Below are 19,767 nucleotides of genomic sequence, written 5' to 3'. Positions count from 1 at the left end.
CAAATTTTTGTGCACCGGGCCTCTAGTAGATATATAAGGAAACAAAGAGAAAACAAAGCAAAAGAGATCATTGATCTGCAGAGAGGTAAGCAGCTCCCTTTGAAGGGGCTCTGTCAGTAGGCCTCTTTGTTTTGCCATGTTCTCAATTTTGAAATTCCAAACAGACCTTATAAACCTGCCATTGGGTGCAGCGGCAATAGGCACCATGAAATAGAAAAGCAAAACATCTAACTGGATCACACAGAAATAATAAAACCTGTGCTTTTACTTCACTGTGTATTGTTCTAGGTGAGCATTTGCATACAAATAGAATTCATAATGACTGCCATTGTCCAGAAGTAGCCAAGAACAGGCATAGCAATCACTCGGGACATTTTCAAGGGTCATTGGTTTAATTAGGTTGATATTTTTAAAGCATCAAAGCCCATATTATAAATGGAGAAACAATGCACAAATGGACAATGGCTAGGCCATATATAACAATAGAATTATAACTTAAAATCTATGCAGCAACCAGCCCAGGCAACCAAACCACAACCTCTGCAAAAAATTGCTCAGCATGGTCAGTGACTGCTAGGTTCCATATGCTAGCCCCAACCAGGAAAAGCGAAGTATGTCCCACGCCAGTCGCCTAAGAAGTCCCATTTCTACTCAGCCCAAGTGTCCTTTCCTCATGCCAAGAACTTTAATCAGAGGTTGCTTTGAGCCTCCCCCCCTTTTTTAAACATTTATTTTTATTGTTGAAAGTCTTATAGATTCCCCCTTTTTCGCCCATTGACCCCCTTCTAGCCCACCTCTGCCCCACCCCAGGCTTTCACTGCACTATTGTCTGTGTCCATGGGTTATGCATATATGCATATAAGTTCTTTGCTTGATCTCTTTCCACCCACCCACCCATGCCTTCCCTCTGAGATTTCATAGTGAGGGACCTGGAGAGTATTATGCTAAGCAAAATAGAGAAAGACAAAGTATCACACGATCTCACTCATGTGGAATCTAAAGAACAAAATAAACTGATGAACAAAATAAATTCAGAGACATAGAAACATGGAGCCTCTCTTTTTGTAAACTATAAAAGTTTCTCACTTCCCTGCCTGCCTTTGAGTTGGCCAAACACAAGTGCTAATGGCTGACACTTTGGTAAGCTCTGAATAAGTAACCTTTGAGTTTTCTCATTTGGGTAGCCTGTATTTATTTGCACAAAATCAACAACTAAAATCAGTTTTTCTTGAACTTCAAAGCTTGACTAAAGTAAAATAGTGGCAGATGCTAGTTTTCATTCTCCAAAGAGGTTTGAAAGAGGGAATGACGTTGTGTGGCATCCCACCCAACTCTTTTTTAAGGAGGAAGGTTTGAAAAACAGGTCTCTTTGGTCTCACCTCACACAAGCCTGGGTTTCTAATGACATGTGAGCTCATTCTAAACCCAGGTGTAAACAGGCCAGAGGCAGACATTTTACATATATAAAGAGAATAATACAGGAACTTTCAATCCTGGTCTACAAAATTTTTGTAAGTGTGCCCATCTCAGTGTGGGATCATAATAAAATATAGTAGAATATGCCTTTTCTGTTTCTTCTTCTAACCCAATAGTCATTAGTTCCAAAACCTATTAATTAATGTTACTATAAAAGCATTCCATGATTGAATACATTTGGGAAAAGCCTGTAGTATGCATGGTGAATCTCCAAGTAAGGACTAAAACTTAGTACTTCTCACATTTATTTCTCTTGTATTCAATGAGCATTATATGGGCTTGGTCTTGGTGTTCTTCAGAACATGCTTTGTAAAAATTAGTTATGAACTATGTCTACAGAGGCAAAACCAGCCTGGGCAAGTTTTGTTCAAGTGGGCGTGACTAACACGTGGTAGCTTTTAATGGATAGATCTGGTATTTAAAAACATTATTTTTCCAGATAATGTTTGCCCATGAGTGAAAAATCAGTTTGTGAAAAAGGGCCCATAGCAGGGGGGAATACCCAGTGCTATGGGAAACTCTATGTAAAACCACTAAGTAACCTCTACCAGTGGCTAAATTTTTTCCAAGGTCATTTATTGACTCAAAGTAATTTGCAAGTAACTCAAACAGCAAGATACATATAAACAGTTGAACACTGATCGATTCTGTTTCTCCTAAGCTCTGTGGGACAGTGGAATGAAATATTTATTAAATCTTATGTGCTCAAACAGTAGTTTTTTCTAATGCAAGTAATGACCTTACAAAAGGTCCCCAGCAGGAGTTGAGGGTATGCTCGCATTTCAGAAGCTCCAATCTTCAGTTGCTTTCAAAATGAGATGTGAATTAAAAAAAGGTTTTTGTAAGTTTATTTCTAGGGTGCTTTTAAAGACTCAGTACATATTGGGCCAAGACATCAGATGTGATGCAGTGAGATAAAGTGATGAAAGTCCAAGAAAGACCTTAGCCCAAGCTCAAGCCAAAGCTCTGGGGTGGTAACAGGGGTAACAGTGGAACAAGCATTTTTTTCAGAAGTAAGTGATGCTTCTGTAAAGTTCACCAGCTAGACTTCCTGCAGTCCAGGCTAGCCTTGGAATTACCCAGCATGGCCTCATTTTTGCGAGTTATGATTCAACTGAGGCACATGCTGTTTTTAAAACTTAGAGTCAGTGTTTTAAAAAGGCTACCAATTTTATTAGTTCCTAGTAGAAAATGGTTTTTGAACTTGACTTTGTCCTAACGGAATGTGTTAATTCATAGAATAGTGAGCTCCCTTAATCCTAGATTACACACAGGAAATGTGCCGCATCTGTAGACTGCCTGGGCTCAGCGCTTAGGACCTTACCATCAGGACTTGCGGAGTTTTCTGTGTCACAGGAGCCTTCGCTTTTCACAGGAACTCTAGGCGTGTCCTCGCCTTGAGCTGAAAGAGTGAAAGGAGACAGTCCCTTGATGAACAGAGAATTAGAGGTGTCTGACTGCCAACTGTTCTGTCACCACCCCCCCTCCCCCCCAATTCAAAAATTTTCCTGGGACTCGACTTCTTTTGTAGAAAAAGTTAAACAAGAAAATAGTAGTTTGAGCTGTTGGAATACTGTAGTGCTGCCATCTTGTAAGTCCTCCAATTTGTGAGATAATCACATCTGTACATACACAACTTTTAAAATTAGAAATCTGGTGTCATGAAAGCGGGGGGACTTGGTCTAATCAGAATAACCTGCAATTTAAATTTAGGAAAATTTGTATATTTGTGTGTTTAGGTAGCTTCACCTTTGAAGAGAGAAAAGAAAACCTACTTTGCCGTAGGCTTGCCTGAATGAAGAAAGATTCATTCCCCTGGCAATGAGTTTCTTGTTTAAACACAGATGAATGGCTGAGTTGCTGCCCTAGGAGACCGCTCTGAGCTGCCATTTTGGATCGCCAAGAGTCCAGTCTTTAATTTCCGCTGTGATTGTTCTCTATTTGCACAGCTTCTAAGGCTTGTCATCTACTCACTGTGACTGAGCTGTATCATGTGCTTAAATGTAGCAATAAGGGAATGTTGTTGTTTTTTATTGTAAGAAATTTCCCAGATAGTCAATATCCTCTTATTTCTTTAGTTAAGTATCTATTATGTTTTCAGAACTTGAAAGGCCAGAGCATTTGAAAATACAAATACACATGTGGTGTGCTGGAAAATCCATACTTTCAGAGTTTTAATTATTTCTGTAATTTTTTAAACAGAAGATTAAATTCATGTTTATTACATGAGTGCTTGTTGAGCCTGCAGTATATTAAACTTGGTGTGCCTGAGGTTGAGAATGAAGCAAGGTTGGGAAAGATCCAGTTTATAATTTCTTCAGAGAAAAATACCTTCAAAGATGGAACTTGCACTTTTGTAATAATTTACTGACAATAGAGAAGTATGACTCAAAGGTGACCAATCTCTGAGTCTGGATGTAGTATTTGAAGACAGATAAAAGAAGCAAATTTGAGGAAGGTAAAGAAAGACATTTTAGATTTGAAGTCTGAAGTACTGGGTCCTTTCTGTGAAGATGCCAAACCAGCTTTTGCATCCAGGGATGAGGAAGAGAATTATGAATTAGACATGCACGTATTTTGGAGACATCAGTATAGAAGTAACCCTGATGATAGGAGAGAAGTCAGAAGGAGGATAACACAGGAAGAAATGGAAAGACTCATAGGCTCCCAAGCCCTTCAAGGACAACATAAGAGTAACTGTGTCCATGAGTTCTTTTCATTAGTTCCCGGGGCTGAGGAAGAGAAAACAAAACTTAGGACTTCCAACTGGACTTAACACTGTATCATATCCTTTCTCACTCTGCCAATTCTAGAAAGTGGACCATTTTTTAATTTTTCATCAACACATTCTTTAAAGACATAATCACAGAAAAAAATATTGGTGGATTTCCCCAAGCCTGAGAAGAGAAAATATTTGCTGACTATGCTTGAAAGCACAGAATTAATAACCAAAAAATGGAACTATTTTACTTTATATAAACATAATAAATTTTGGTAGAAAAAATACCATAAGCAATGTTTAAAAAAAGAAAGGTTATAAATTGAGGAAAATATTTATACCTTTTATCATAGACATCTTTAATACATAAAGGACTCTAAAATAGAGATGAAAAAGATAAAGAATACGATAGAAAAAAACTTACAACAGTTCATTAAATTTTTTTTAAATGGCATGTAGTCATGTGAAAAGATGATTCACTTTGCTAATAAGGAAGGAAATGCAAATTGGAATCATATTAAGAAAGGAATTTCTGCCTAAGGTAGAATACTATGATGTAGCCTAACCCTTGTACCAAGAACAGCTAGAAACACTGGAAATCTATATATATAAAAAGCCAGTGGCCTAACGCCAAACGAACAGTGGCTCTTGCGGCAGGTGGGGTGGGGCACAAGCATCGGAGAGCTATGAGCAGTGGAGGGTGGGGGTGCCAGCTACCAGCGGCGATGGGTGGGGCGGCCAGCTGAGGCAAGTGGAAGCGAGCTACTCGCGCATGATTTCATGCGCGCTGGGCCTCTAGTATTATATAAGACCTTATTTCAAGGCACCCAAGAGCCATCAATGCATCATAAAGTTCAGGAGGTGCAACATAGTCTGAAATTGTACATGTGCCAAGTTGAACAGAGCCTCTAAAAGTCTTAAGAGGTTTGGAGGGGTAAAGATAAGAGGGACAGACAGAACTTGGAGGTCAGGGCCCACCAAGGAAGAGGGGCTCTGATAAGTACCTCCAGTTTTCTGTGGGGTCTCCTGAAGGGTGAACTCTGGGGACATGGATGAACTTGAAATAGACCAGCTCTTTAAAAAAAAGTGAAGTTATCAGATTGCTGAGCTGGGCAGTTTTGTGTCCATTAGCTAGCTCCTCTCTTGCTGGCCTCATCTTAGAAGAACAGAGTCTTTTAAATATTATACTTATGCACGTTCCCTAATCTACCTTCACCTAACCAGGGTAAGCAGAGATCTCACCTGTTAGCTTTTCTCTACAAGGCCTTCCACTATGGGTGCCTTTCATTTTGGGCCTGGATGCAGCTGCTGCTGCTTGGAGTAGAGATAAAGAAAATGTTTTCTGTAGGTTGCTTAATGAATAACGAGGATCAGAATAAAGGTCTCTGAACAACTTCAAAACGAAAACAAAACACACACACACACACACACACACACACACACACACAAAACCCCCCAAAACCCAGACCCCAAAACTGAAGTCCAATATTTAATCAATTCAATTCCTAATTTTATGATATTCTCTGTTCTGTCTCACCTGCTTTTTAGAAGAAAAATAAATCCTATTTAGGAAAAGATTAAACCACTCAGAGTCTCAAGTTATCTCTACAATGTTTTAGACAAAGTGTCCAGCATCTAAAAAATTACATGGCATTTCAAAAGAATAAGAATGAATCACTGAAAACCAAGAGAATAAGACAACAAATAGACATAGTAGAGACCCAGCAATAGACACAACTTTAAAATAATGATTAATGTATTTAAGAATTAAATGTCAAATTGGAACATTTTCATGGCAAAGAAGTTGGTCAGATTACTGGAGACTATTAAAAAAATCAGATGTAAATTCTAAAACTAAAAACTATACAATAATTGAAGTTAAAAATGTAATAGGTAGATTTGGCAGCAATTAAACACAGGCTAAAGATGGCATTAGTAAACTGAAAGCTAGCTTAAAAGAAAAATAAAGAGTAAAGTATAGTTGAAAAATTATGGGTGATAATTCCCCCTGAATTACTGGCAGATGTCAAATCACTGTTTCAAAAGTGTTATGAACCACAAGCAGAATTAATACAAAGCAAACCTCACTTAGGCCAATTTATGTAAAATTGCTGAAGGTCAAAGTTTAAAAAAATATAAAGTTATTTCATAAATAAAAATCCATTAATTTCAAAATAGCAACAATAGGACCTATAGATGACTTCTCAACAGAAATAATGGAAACCAGAGACAATGCAATGACATCTTGAAAGTGCTAAAAGAAAAAAATCTCCAATATAAAATTTTATACCTAATAAAAACTTCTTTCAAATTGTAATTTAACGTAAAAACATTTTCAAGGGAAAAAAGTGAAATTGGTTATCAGCAGACCTACTCTGAAGAAATAGTTTTCACCATACTAAAAAATAAATTCTGGATAGATTATGAAACTAACTCTGAAAAGTAACATAGAAAAAAGTCATCACATTATTAGGCAAACATTTCTTACACAGGAAAAACAAAGCACTAACCATTAGGGAAAGACTGACGATCTGGAAAACATTAATCAGCAGCATTAGTTTATCAAAACACACCATTAAGAGAATGCAAAATAAGCCAGTGGAAGAATATATATACAATATAGGTCATTTATAAAGGACTCTGTACTAATACATTAAAAAATCAATATATGAAATAACATAGAAAACACAGGACACTCAACAGAAAAAAAAGTAAGACACAAACAGATATATCACAAAAGAGGATATCCTGGTTGGCCACTTAATTTTTTGAATGACTTTTACCAAATCTTACAGTATTTAAAAGCCTTGGCTTTTTCATTATTAAAATGACTATAGAATGGTCTAACTCCTTGTCTAACTCTCTGGGAAACTATTAGAACTAATTAAAACATAACATTATTATTATTTTAATAAGAAATAAAAGGAAAGGAAAGGAAATTTAATTGATCTAACACTATTTAAACATTACTTCCTGGACTTTCTCCTCAGGTTTGTTGTTTCTAATGGTAGGATGTAGAGGTACCGGTGGCTGATTCTTCCAGGAAATTGCCTTCCAACTCATTATAATCAATGGTAATAACTTGAGATATTACTATGGAGAAACCTCCTTGACATTAAGTCAGGATGCTAGCCAATTAAACAATGCTCAATGAAAATGAAGGAGCACCCAAAACACTTTTAAGAGCTGGGTGAGAGAAGAAGGAAGAAGTTGAAGAAAGCACAACCCAAAAGGCAAATCAGAAAGTAGTAAATATTTAAGTAGTTGCCCTATGTTTTGTTTTAACTTAATCTATAATAATAAAAGTGTAATATACTAATTAGACCAGACATTCTTTTGGATGTCCTTCCAGATGACCTTCTGGATGAAGCCAGGGCTGCGAGAGAAGCCCAGGTTCCAGGTGCCTGCCAGCAGCCGGAGAGAAGCCCGGGTCCTGGGTGCCTGCTGGTGGCCAGAGGGAAGCCCGTGTCCTGGGTGCCAGAGGGAAGCTGATGCCAGAAACCGGGGGAAGGAAGGCCTACTCTTGCATGAATTCCGTGCACCAGTGGGTCTCTTGGGCTGGCCTGTGGGATCCGGCAGAAACCGACTCTCCTACATCCCCCGAGCGGTCCCGGATTGCGAGAGGTTGCAGGCCAGGCTGAGGGACCCCACCGGTGCACGATTGGGGCCGGAGAGGGACATGAGAGGTCCAGCCAGCCAGGGAGGGCTCCAGGGCATGTCTGCCTGTCTCACTGGCCTGTCTCAGTCCCGATTGGCCAGACCCCAGCAGCAAGGTAACCTACCGGTCAGAGTGTCTGCCCCCTGGTGGTCAGTGCACGTCATAGTGAGCAGTTGAGTGGCCTTAGTATATCATTAGCATATTACGCTTTGATTGGTTGAACGGCTGACCTGTCAATTGGACATTTAGCATATTCGGCTTTTATTATATAGGATACAATACATTCATATGAGAACCTTTGGCTTGTGCTGCCATGTAGGAACAGATTAGCATGAGATACAATGAAAAAGAAAAGCAGAAATCAAGGTATGGAAGCAGAACGAGGCATAGTTTGTTAGATCTGCTTTCAAAGACTCTAAAGGTATGTTTGGTAGAAATTATTCATTTATTTAATATAATGATGAATGCATATATGTGTGTACATGTGGTATGAATATATGACTATGTGTGCATTCAGTTGCATACTTATGTGACTGTGGATGTGCATATATGTATACATGTGCAAGTGTGTATTATTTGTGTGTGTGTGTGTGTGTGTGTGTATGTGTGTGTATATTTGGAAAGAAAAAGAGGAATGACAGACATTTGTTATTCTGGCATGTGTAGAACTGGTATTACCCTAACGATTTCTCTCCTGCTGAGCAATGCAACTGAGTGTCTCAGAGAAATGATTCTATTTCCCATAGACAACAGAATCTGATCAAAACAAAAATTGCCTCTACAGTCTATTTATTCCAGTTTGCCTGTCCCTTTCCCCATTTTGATTACTGCTGCTTGAAACACAAACAAGAGGTATATTTTAGGGCTCCTAGCAGGAGATAAAAGATACTGAAATAGAAGGAGTCTGGAACATTCAGTACCATTTTAATTTTAATTCACCAACTGCACTGTCTTCCTCAAAGCCTTGATTATGTTAATCCTTTGTAGGTCAGTTGCATTACATAAAAAGTAATAAATGAAGCAGGTCTCATCACAAAGAAAAGATACTGAGATGCATATAGAATGCAGTTAACCAGATTTGTAAACCCATAAACACAGAGAAATGTTAGAGGGACCTTCAAGTTTTACGTTTGAGATTTGTTTTGGCAATACATTCCATGCAACAAATGGAATTACAATTATTTCTCAGAATGTGAGTTTTGTAGGTGTCATGACAGCTATAGACAGCAGGGCCTGTCTGGATCTGGATTCAACATTAATGAATTAGAGTGGTGTTGACTTAAAGCAAGACTCTTGAACCATCTTCAACACTTTCGTCATATCTATGTTACAACTCTACTATTAATGTTAAATTAGGTTATTTTTCAGAAATGTTCTCTTCCTAGCTTCTATCCCTATGGGAGTCCACTGTCCCTTGGCATTGGCTTGGCCATGGGATTTGCTTTGACCAGTGGGATATTAGCAGAAGTGAGTCAAGCAGAACCTTGAAATGAATTTGTAGAGTTGAGGCTTTCCCTCTGTGCACCTACCTTTTACCCCAAGAAGAATAAGCTTTCAGGAGCAGCATATCTAAGGACTATAAGACATGAACTCCACTCACAGCCTGACTTCCTTTCTGGCTCAGATGATATGGTGGATCCTCACATGCATGAACAAAAGTATAAATGATTGTTCTAAGCCCCAGAGATTGAAGATGGTTTGTTATGCAGCATTCTTGGGCAATAGCTAAAGCATTTAATATGTTTTTAATGGACTCAATTTTAATATTGCTTCTTAATTTTGTCCCATAGCAGTTATAGTTATAAGTTATGAACTTGATTTATGCCTAATTTATAACACATTATAATAAATATGTTAATTTCTACATAATCAAAAATTGTCTTTAGAATTATAGATGGTGCATGCATGGAACTTTGAAAAATACCAAATTAATGTATATAGGTGAGAGGTTTCTTAACAAGCTAAACTCTGCTGACTTCATAATGGTATTGAAATGGAAGATAACTGTTGCTAAGAGTTTATGGCATTTGTCACAGTCATTTAAATTATAAGCTCAAGTGGAAAGAGGCTATTATTCCACATGCATAAACATTGATTTATGTTATTTTGAAGCTACTGATAGTTAGAGGAGATGAGCTTAATTAGACCTTACTTTACCTTAGACTGCTAAGTTCACTTTCTAGGTGTAGAATCCAGACTGTTAATGAAAATACAGGACTTGAAAAGAAGTTGAGTTGTAGTAGTACACTGTATTGAAATGATATTTCCCTACAATCTCTCTTTACAGTCAAGTCACAAACACCACTTAAAATTATCTTTAAAAAGTCACTTTTCTCATTGATGTGGTTACAGTAGCCAGGAACTAAATATGTTTAATCTCACAAAGTAAATTCCAATCCTTGGTAGTGGCATGGGCTTACTTATTTATATAGCTGCTTCAGTGGCATACAGGTTTCATAGCCAGGTGTTTTATGATATTAGTGGCCTGGTGCACGAATTCACGCACATTGAAAGGAAATTAATTAGAAGAAATATTTTAATATCGCTATTCGCCATTTCTCTATAATAGAAGTGTCAACCAAATTCACAATCGACAATGACAGATCAAAACACACGTGTGATTATGTATGGCGGATGCACAAGTCAACTTAGCCTTTTATAGATATAGAATAAACTTGCTTAATTAGACCTGCTTTCTGATTTAGCTAAACTTTTTCCAGCCCAGTGAAGCACCTCAACTTCTCTTTCAGGTAATTGTCAGCAACACAGCAGTAAATATCAACTCGAAGCAGATTATTATTATAGATCATGCAGGGAGAACAAAGGGTGAAATATTTAACTGCAGCAGTGTTTGACTATATTCTGCGCAGTGAGAAAACCTGAAGTCATTTTCAAGGTCCACCATTTCTTACTTCTTTTTAGTCAGGTCAAGTTTCTAAGCTTTCTAAATCTCCATTTTCCAGCTAATGAGAAGAAAATAGGATTCCAGCGAGTCTCCTATCTACCTACTCCAGGACTTCTGTGAGGATCAAATGAGATGAGACACTTGAAAACGCTTCACAGACATTTGGTTACAGTGTGAAATGTTTCCACCTGACTATAAAGCAAGTCATGTTCCGGGGCTAAGAAACTGCAAGGAGGCTGAGAGAGAGGAAGCCGGGTGTTGCTATGTGACATCATTACCCGAACAGTAGGACACAGCATATTAGCCTTATATATATCTAAACTAATAAAAGGGTAATATGCTAATTAGACAAGACATCTTCCCGATGTCCTTGGTGGTAGGGGCCGAGGCAGAGGTGGTTAGGGACGATCAGGCCGGCAGGGGAGAGCAGTTAGGGGTGATCAGGCTGGCAGGGGAGGGCAGTTAGGGGCAATCAGGCCAGCAGGGAAGGGCAGTTAGGGGTGATCAGGCCAGCAGGCAGAGGCGGTTAGGGGCAATCAGGCAAGCAGGCAGGTGAGTGGTTAGGAGCCAGCAGTCCCAATTGCAAGAGGGATATCCGACTGCTGGTTTAGGCCCAATCCTGCAGGATTGGAGAGGGTGCAGGCCAGGTTGAGGGACCCCCCACCCCTCCATGTACGAATTTTGTGCACCGGGCCTCTAGTATAGATATAAGAGTGCAGAGGTTGAACACCTACTCGTGGGAAAATTCATCTAACGTGAATGGAGGCAAAATAAATCAGGCAGCATTTAACAAACTTTACCACCCACTCTCCTTACAACAAATGCCACAAGTCTGGCTGCTATCCATTCCTTTTCTCCATTGAATATGCCTTTGTTTTGGTTTTGTAATTTTGTTTCCTGTTGAGCAGGCTAGAGTCTGACCCTCAGGACTGCCCATTTCTGGCCACCTTCCTCAGAAGTGTCACTACTGGTGTCAAAGGATGGATTGCAACTCTTTATAGCTGGTCCCAAATCCAAGCTCTGGATTTCTGTTTGTGTGATTGTGGGCAAATCCTGCTCACATCCAGAGTCTCAAGTTTTTTCACTTATGGATGGAGGTAATGATATATCCCTCATAACATTTGAGGATCAAAAGAGATAATGACTGACTGTATTAAGTTCTTGATTAATATTTATTGGCTGAGAGAAACAAGTTTAATATCTACTTCTGAATATTTTTCATCACCGACCCTTATGCACACAAACTTAGCTGAATCACCTTGTTGTATCATTCAAGAATTTATTACATTTCTTTCCTCTCTGGTATCATTAATTCATTAATTCATTCATTTATCCAGCCGGCATATATATATGTTGAGTCCCTGCAATGTATGAAGCTCAATAAAAAGAACTGAATGAAGTAGAGGTCTGGCTTAGCTGGATTAAATTTCAGAGGAGAAAGCACTGTTGTCATTTAAAATAAGTATCAAAAATAAAATGCTACACATTCCTCTCTTTCTGGCTTTGGAACAAGCCTGGTTCATTGCAGTTTGCTAAAGGTAAGTTGGTCCAAAGTCTTCCATAAAAAAAAAACAAAACAAAATTTCTTTTAGTCTTTAAGTTTTGGGTTGGAAATGGGAAGTTTTAATTAGAAGGGTCCAAGAGTGGATTTTTTTAAATCAAAAGCTAATGCTTAAATTCTTTAACCACACCACTTAAATTAAGCCACATGCTTTTAACTCACTGTCCTGCATTTCAAAGGCATTTTCATTTTCAGTTACCTCTTGGTATGTAGTTGTCCAGATTCTCCCTCTCTTCGCCTGTTCTTCCTCTTTCCTTCCCTTTTCCTTCTTCCCTTCTTTCCATTCCTCTTCTGCCCCTCACTCCCTCTTACTGTTCCTCCCTCTTTTTTGTCATTTGTTTTGGTATTTTTCCAATTTCCCTATTTGGTTGTTCAATTTTTTTTCTTACTGACTTTCATATTCTCTTCATAAATGAAGGAAATTAACTCTCTCTGTCAAATATGTTGCAAATATTTTCTCCTACATTGTCATCTGTCTTGTTTTTCTTTAAGACACACTAAATAAACTTAACTATGCTTTCTTCTAAAAGTTTTAGATATTTTTTAAAGTGATACCTAGATGCCAAGATAGATATAAAATTATTTTTTTTCAAATTTATTAACTTATTTCTATTTGACATGTTTTCAGAGTGAGACTTAGCTATTGGGTTTTGAAACAATTCAGTTGTCCCTTCATCTTAGGGAATTTCCCTCTTATATGTGGACTTATAAATTTCAGGGAGACGAATTTCCCCCACAAAGGATAGTTGATTTGTTTTCTCTTCTATATACAATATTTTTCTCTAATTGTTTTAGAGTTTCTGTGTTCTTTTTCACTGTGATAATCTCAAGTCTTTTTTTCCTTTTTCAGTAATTTAGTCTTTGCTGTTCTTAGTTAATTTATTTCTCTGTGGATTAAAAATTTATTTCCTAGGTTCTTACATTTAAGTTCCTTTATGTTTAAGCTCCTTTAAAAAAAAAAACAAACAAAACATTTTATTGATTTTTTACAGAGAGGAAGGGAGAGGGATAGAGAGTCAGAAACATCAGTGAGAGAGAAACATTGATCAGCTGCCTCCTGCACACCCCCCACTGGGGATGTGCCCGCAACCAAGGTACATGCCCTTGACTGGAATCGAACCTGGGACCCTTCAGTCCGCAAGCCGACGCTCTATCCACTGAGCCAAACCAGTCAGGGCACTTTAAGCTCTTTAATATTCTTTAGAAGTTTTCTATAGTAATCATAGAGAATATAAATATTTTATACTGTTTTATATAATTTGTATTGATTTCAGAGAGGAATGGAAGGGGAGAGATAGAAACATCAATCATGAGAGAGAATCTTTGATCAGTTCCCTCCTTCACACCCCCTACCGGGGATTGAGTCCAGAACCCGGGCACGTGTTCTGACTGGTAATCTAATCAGTGACCTCTGGCTTCATGGATCTATTAGTATACTCAATCACTGACCCACACTAGCCAGGCTAAAGATTTTTCTCAGGTCATGCTTGCTTCCATAATAAACCCCTCACCTGTCCTTTGCTGGCTTGCACGCTTACTTTCTTCTCTCTCTCTCTCTCTCTCTCTCTCTCTCTCTCTTTCTCTCTCTCTCTCTCAGTGATGGCTTCCGTGTGCTTGCAGAGTGAGGTGTATGGCACACATTAGCAGGCTCCTCACAGGAGGTGTGATCTGTTGGTCCTCTAGGAGTTCTCTAGAAGCGTTTTCTTTTGAGAGTTCTCTCTGGGAGGAGTAGGCAGCCAGAGCACTTACTACATTAGTTGTGCTGAATTTCTCACCATGTGTCCCATGCCCAGCCCAGGTTCACACCAATTTGTCTGCACTGTTGCCTTTCACAGTGGGAGGCTGTTCTTTGCATTTGGACAGTTTTCTCAATTCATCATGAGACAAAACTTTTGTTCCAAGGGCAAGAGTCAGCCAGGGAGGCTCCCTATTCTCTTTTCTGTCTCTCTCTCAGCCTCCCAAACCAGAAGATGGTAATAAATCCTCTGCAGATGCTAAATAAATTCTGTAGGGAGGGAACAGGGCTTCTTCTTATTATTTATTTTGGCCTTAACCCTGTAAGCCCTTTCCACCTCTCATGAACGTTTCCCTTCTCATTTAGGTATTATTTTATTTTTCTGCGAAAAGCTTTATTGTTTCATTTGGTCTAATGCATGGGAGAGGGCTTCCGGGTGGTTAAAAGAATGACTAGTAGTTTCAGGGGGGGCTCAGGTAAAAGCCAGACACCAGGGGAATACACAGGGGCCTTTCAAAGGCCTCTGGGCTCCAAAGGCTCCTAGTCGTGATACTCGCCCAGCCCAGCCTGGGGGCCGGCAGCCTGCAGAGGTGAGTCAGGTGTCGCCCATCTTCTTCATGAGTCAGGTGTCGCCCATCTTCTTGATGAGTTTCACCTCCTCACCCAGGAAGTGGTTCTCAGGAAGTCACAGAGCTGGTCTGCACAGCAGGTAGAACCCAGGGCCTGCAGCTCCAAAAGGGACTGCGTCAGGTTCCTCTCCACAGCCAGGGCGGCTTCCATGGCATCCTGAGTGTCACCTCACTCACCTTGGGGAGGCTTCAGCACGTCCCGGAAGAGAATGCGGCCACCGCACTTGTTTTGCAACTTTAAGAGACACTCAGCGCCCTCGTGCTTCTCCGCCAACTCGCAGAACAAGTGGCCCTCACCCACCAGAGTCACATCATCGCAGTGGAAATGGAAGCCCAGAGAAAGGTAGGTGTGGGAGGTCTGCAGATATAGGTTGGCCAGGTTGTTGACCGCAGCCTCCACCTCGATGGAACAATTCTGATGAATTTGGGAGCTCATGGTTGTTCAGCAATAAGGAGTTAAAGTAGGAAAGAAACAAAAAAACACCCACACCCACAAAAAAACGGTGTGTTGGCTGGTCACAGAGATGGGTCTGAAGGTGGTGACTGGATAAGACGCAGGAGAGTGGCCAGAGGATGCAAGAAGGGGTGTCCCTGGGTCTGTTCCTTCCAAACACTGTTGAAGCAGGAGACAGATCTGGGACCCGCCGAGGGCACTGCCTAGGTATTCTTTTCATTGCATTTCAAAACAAAATGAAGTATGTTGTTCCAGTCTCTATGCGGTCTCCACTTTCCATCCTCAGTTATCAGGGTTCTCTGCAGCGAGTCTTCTGTTGATTATTCAGGAAGTTGTTCTGTATTTTAGTTGTAATTCCAGTTTGTTCCTGGGAGCATGTCTGTGCCACCATTTTTAATCTCCCAAGGGCTCCTTCTTGAAGGAGGCTCCACCTGAGCCTTTTGAGCACCTCCTTGCCTGCTCCTGCTCACTCCAAAGATCTTGCCTTATTTATTTTCTCTTTTGTTTTCTATTTGGTGAAATACTTGTGTGTGTGTGTGTGTGTGTGTGTTTGCTAGAGGTAATTAGTTCTCAACATTTGTTACTGGCCTGCTTTCCCTCTCCCATTTTCCTCTCAGCAGGAAATAGTAAAATGGAGAATTACAGAAAGTTTTCCTGCCTCTTTGGGGAAAGGTGGAATAAAAGGTGTTCATGCCTAACTTCATGTGCCTGTGAGAATTCCCCTGCTGCTCCTCTCAGTTAGGGAGGTAATGGTAGCTAGTAAGATCTTATTCAGGATTATTTCTGAGCCTGGTGGAGTTAGGGGTGGGTTGGGGCAATACCCCAGCTCCTGCCTTCTGCATTTCTGGAAATGTGTCTTTCCTTTTGCTGGTATGAGCGTGTTCTTCTGTCTGATTACTGTTTTTTGTTGATGTTCTTCGTTTGGTTGTTTTACTTAATCTACTTTCATATTGTTGTGTTTGAAGGAGGGTGAGGTTTGGAACCTGACTTCAGCCACCAGCTGAAACCCAAGACCAGGTGCCTCGATGCCTTTGATTTGTGTAACTGGGTATTTATTCCCTATGGACCCTACACACACCTGGCCTTTGCCAGCAGCTGGTTTCAGGACTATTGATCAAAAATTGTTCTGACCAGACTCATGTTATAGACTGAATGTTTGTGTCCCCCCTCATTTATATGTTGGAGCCCCTACCCCTCATGTACTTGCATTTAAGTCACATGATAGGATCTTTATGGAGGTGATTAAGGTTAAATGAAGTCATAATGGTGAGGCTCTGATCTGATAGGCCTGTAGCCTTATAAAAAGAATAGAGAGATTTCTCTCCATCTGCCATGTGCCCATACAGTGAGGGAGGCCATCTACAGGCAAGGAGGAGCGCCCCCAACAGAAACTGGCCAGCCCCTTAATCTTGAACTGTAAGACAATACATTTCCATTGTTTAAACCATCCGCTCTACTGTATTTTGTTATGACAGCCCAAGCAGACTGATACAGTTGATTTACATTTAGTTTATACTTTGGGACAAAGGTATATTTGTAAACCATCTGTTCCTCACCTAGCCTATTTCCCCCCCGCCCCCCCACCGCCCTGCAAAAAAACACACCAATGCTAAAGTTGCTACTTGACCCTCTACCTCTCTTCATCACTTTGAAAAACGCTATGCACACATGCCCATGGCTTCCTCTCCAAAGACAAATAATGGATAATTAAGCTGACAGGGTCATACTGGTGGAAAATTCTCATGTTTCTTTGAAACACCCTTTCCATGGCAACACACCTCTTCATGTATTAATTGAGAATATTTTATCCTTATCAAAATCAGAAGCTGTCCTTAAGTAAAAGATGAAAGGCAGTGGTAGTATCTGGGGGTGGACATGAATCCAAATATATATAAATTCTTCTTTTATGTTTAACCAGATACTGTGCCTCAATGTAGTTACTCTGAGAATAATTTGAAAATTCATCATTAGCTATTGTCAGAATAACCACTCTACAGAAACTCAATGTTTAAAAAGAAAAGCCCCCAAAATATCCACTGGTATTTCATGTGATTGGGTACAAGATGAATGAATCACATGCTGCCTTCATGGAGTTCACACGCTAGTGTGTATGTGTGTGTGTGTGTGTGTATGTGTAAGAGAGCGTGAGAAAGAGAGAGAGAGAACTCACACTAACTACACACAAGCCAAATGACAAGAGCTGTGGCATAAACCAGGAATTATGGGAGCACAAAGGAGAGAGTGATTCACTTTTTCTGAAGGGGGTGAAGAAAAATTTTGGAGGACAAGGAGATGATATGCAAGCTGAAGCCGAATGATTGAGTCAGTTTCAAGTGTTCTGGAGAGGTAGAACTCATGCCAAGCATTTGGATAGGTAGAAATATATCTCCCGTGTATAAAACATGTGGAAGATTCAGTTTAGCATCTCAGCCTGACTACCTTGGGCTTGACCCTTCTCCTCCTCCACCCTTCCGTGCTGGTTGTACTGCTCCCCCAGAAATCTAAAACAAAGGTCCAGCCCCTCTGTATGTGATCACAACCATTGAAGCCTTCCCAGGTGTTTTCCTGTTAGGCTTAACTGAGCTGGCTTCTGATCACATTCTACATGTTTGGCTTTTTCTTTCCCTTTTCCAGGCCCCAATTAAGCATCTAATTCTCATTAAGCATTCCCCACCCCTTTGAGGGCCTGGCAGGAATGAAGGCCCCAAGGAGACCCTTCTCAGCTGGGGACTGCCAGAACTGGCCTCAGATCACAGTCTTTTCAGCAGGAACAATACAAATTGGGTGTCTCTCAAACTCCCCCACTCACCATCACACACCCTTTGTGGCTTTTGTTTCTCTACAGCAACCAGATACATCTGTACTCAGCAGGGTCCCAGTGAACAGAGTTATGTATTTTTTCCAGAGGAGCCTCTTGATTCTTTCACTCTAATAGGGCCTTAACTATGTAAGGAGCCTCAGTGGGGCAGCTTTGGGCTTTTCAATGGTTCTTTATGTGGAATCTCTCATAAGGAAGAAACTTACTGCCAGAAATAGCCAAAGCTGGATTCTTAGTAACTTGATCATACACTTAAGGTTCCTGAAATAAAGCATTTTTCACTGCTTGGGTTGAAATCCTGCATAATTATGTCTATAGTTTTCAATCAAAGAATAATTTAATCCTATACATTCTTAATAATAGATTCCTTAGTTATTTCCACTAGATTTTCCCTCTTTGTATGCTACATTTCCCTAAAGAGCACAATTTATTTTGAACATTTGATAAAATCTAGTGCATCACCTTTGTCCTTGACCAAAGTACTAGCAATCTATACCAGGAAGAAAGCTGCATCTGAGAAATAAGGAGCAGATTTACAGAAGCTGCAGAGGTCAACTGTGGGAGGGCCCTGGACCGGAGGTGAGTGTGTGCAATGCTGCTAAGCTAGTCCATTTCTGGTCTAGGCCCCTCAACACTAATTCTTTCAGCTTTAACGAAAAGTGATAGAATTTTTCCTACTAGAGGGAGTTTTCAAACACTCCTGGTATTAAATGAAAGTTCATTTCCACCCAGCTTTTCTTCACAAAACCATATTACAGATACCAGGAAATTAATCTTTGAACTTCTTTGGAGTTAACCATTTTTGCACCTTCAGCTGAGTTTATTATTACCATAGCAAACACACACACACACACACACACACACACCTGTAAACCTGACTAGGCCACATTCACTAAACATATAACTAAAACTACTAGTCAACTCAGCCAGAAGCCTTTCACTAAAGGGAATTCTAAGTTACCTGTGAGAAGTTAATGTTATCTTTGCCAAACCTTTCTGTCTAGGGGCTTTCTTCCCCTTGTAGTTTGTAGGTCACTGTTGCCTTTTATTGTCTGAATAAGACTGCTTTCCTCAAGAAATAAAAGGTCCCTGACCATATTCCATCCCAACCAAATCCCTCCACTGGGCCCTAGAGAAGTGGTGTGGCTGTCCCAGGTCACCCAGCAGTGAGGTTGGGGCTAAAAGTTCTAACTTCACTCCTGGGCTTTTTCCACTGCATCACCCAATGCCAGTGACAGGGGTGACCAAGTGCTATGAAGGCAGCTGAAATGGGACTGGAATTTCAAAAGTGGCCCAGAATCTTTTCTCACAGGTCTGTGTGGTCAACCTTAATCCATTTGAAAGCAGGGGACTTGAATGTCTCCCATATCCCTAAAATGGCTTGGGTGAGGGAAAGGCAGCACAAACTGATTCACAATGAAGTGAATAAGTCCTCCTCCAATGCCTGGGACTTCTCTGTGGTCAGCGGCAGGGCAGCAGGTTTAGTAAAAATGGTGGCAGCCAAAGCTCTCCCTTCCATAGCTCCTGCAGGGCCCTGTCACACAGACAGCAGTCCCCCTCTGTGTGGTATTTTAGAGTCAAAGCTTAGCAATGTGATTCCCCTTTTGAAGATAGGCTTACCCCATGGCCTCTTTAATCTGGAAAACCAGGTTAATGCCACTCTGGAACTCCTACCCCTGGGGTTAGAAGTATATGATGTTTTGTTTTGGAATCCAGGGAGAAGATTCTAAAAATTCAACCACATAAGGTTTCATGGCTTCCTTGGGCACCAGAGGACTGGTGGTCCCCAGGAGTAAAGTTGGTGGTCAATCA

The 19,767-nt window shown here is 40.3% G+C and overlaps 1 protein-coding gene across 2 annotated transcripts in view; it reads right to left on the bottom strand.

Annotated features, from left to right (window-relative positions):
- Positions 1 to 19,767, bottom strand: part of MACROD2 (MACRO domain containing 2) — a 1,947,520-nt gene that overhangs the window by 8,448 nt on the left and 1,919,305 nt on the right. For both annotated transcript variants that reach the window (XM_014535040.1, XM_014535041.1), the window contains exon 17: positions 2,801 to 2,878. In XM_014535040.1, the coding sequence (XP_014390526.1) occupies positions 2,801 to 2,878 (78 nt within the window). The remainder of the gene's footprint in view (positions 1 to 2,800; positions 2,879 to 19,767) is intronic.

The sequence above is a fragment of the Myotis brandtii genome, unplaced genomic scaffold (genome assembly GCF_000412655.1).
Source record: "Myotis brandtii unplaced genomic scaffold, ASM41265v1 scaffold137, whole genome shotgun sequence".
Lineage (NCBI taxonomy): Eukaryota > Metazoa > Chordata > Mammalia > Chiroptera > Vespertilionidae > Myotis > Myotis brandtii.
Note: the sequence above shows the minus strand (reverse complement) of the source record. Positions and strands in the feature narration are given on the sequence as shown.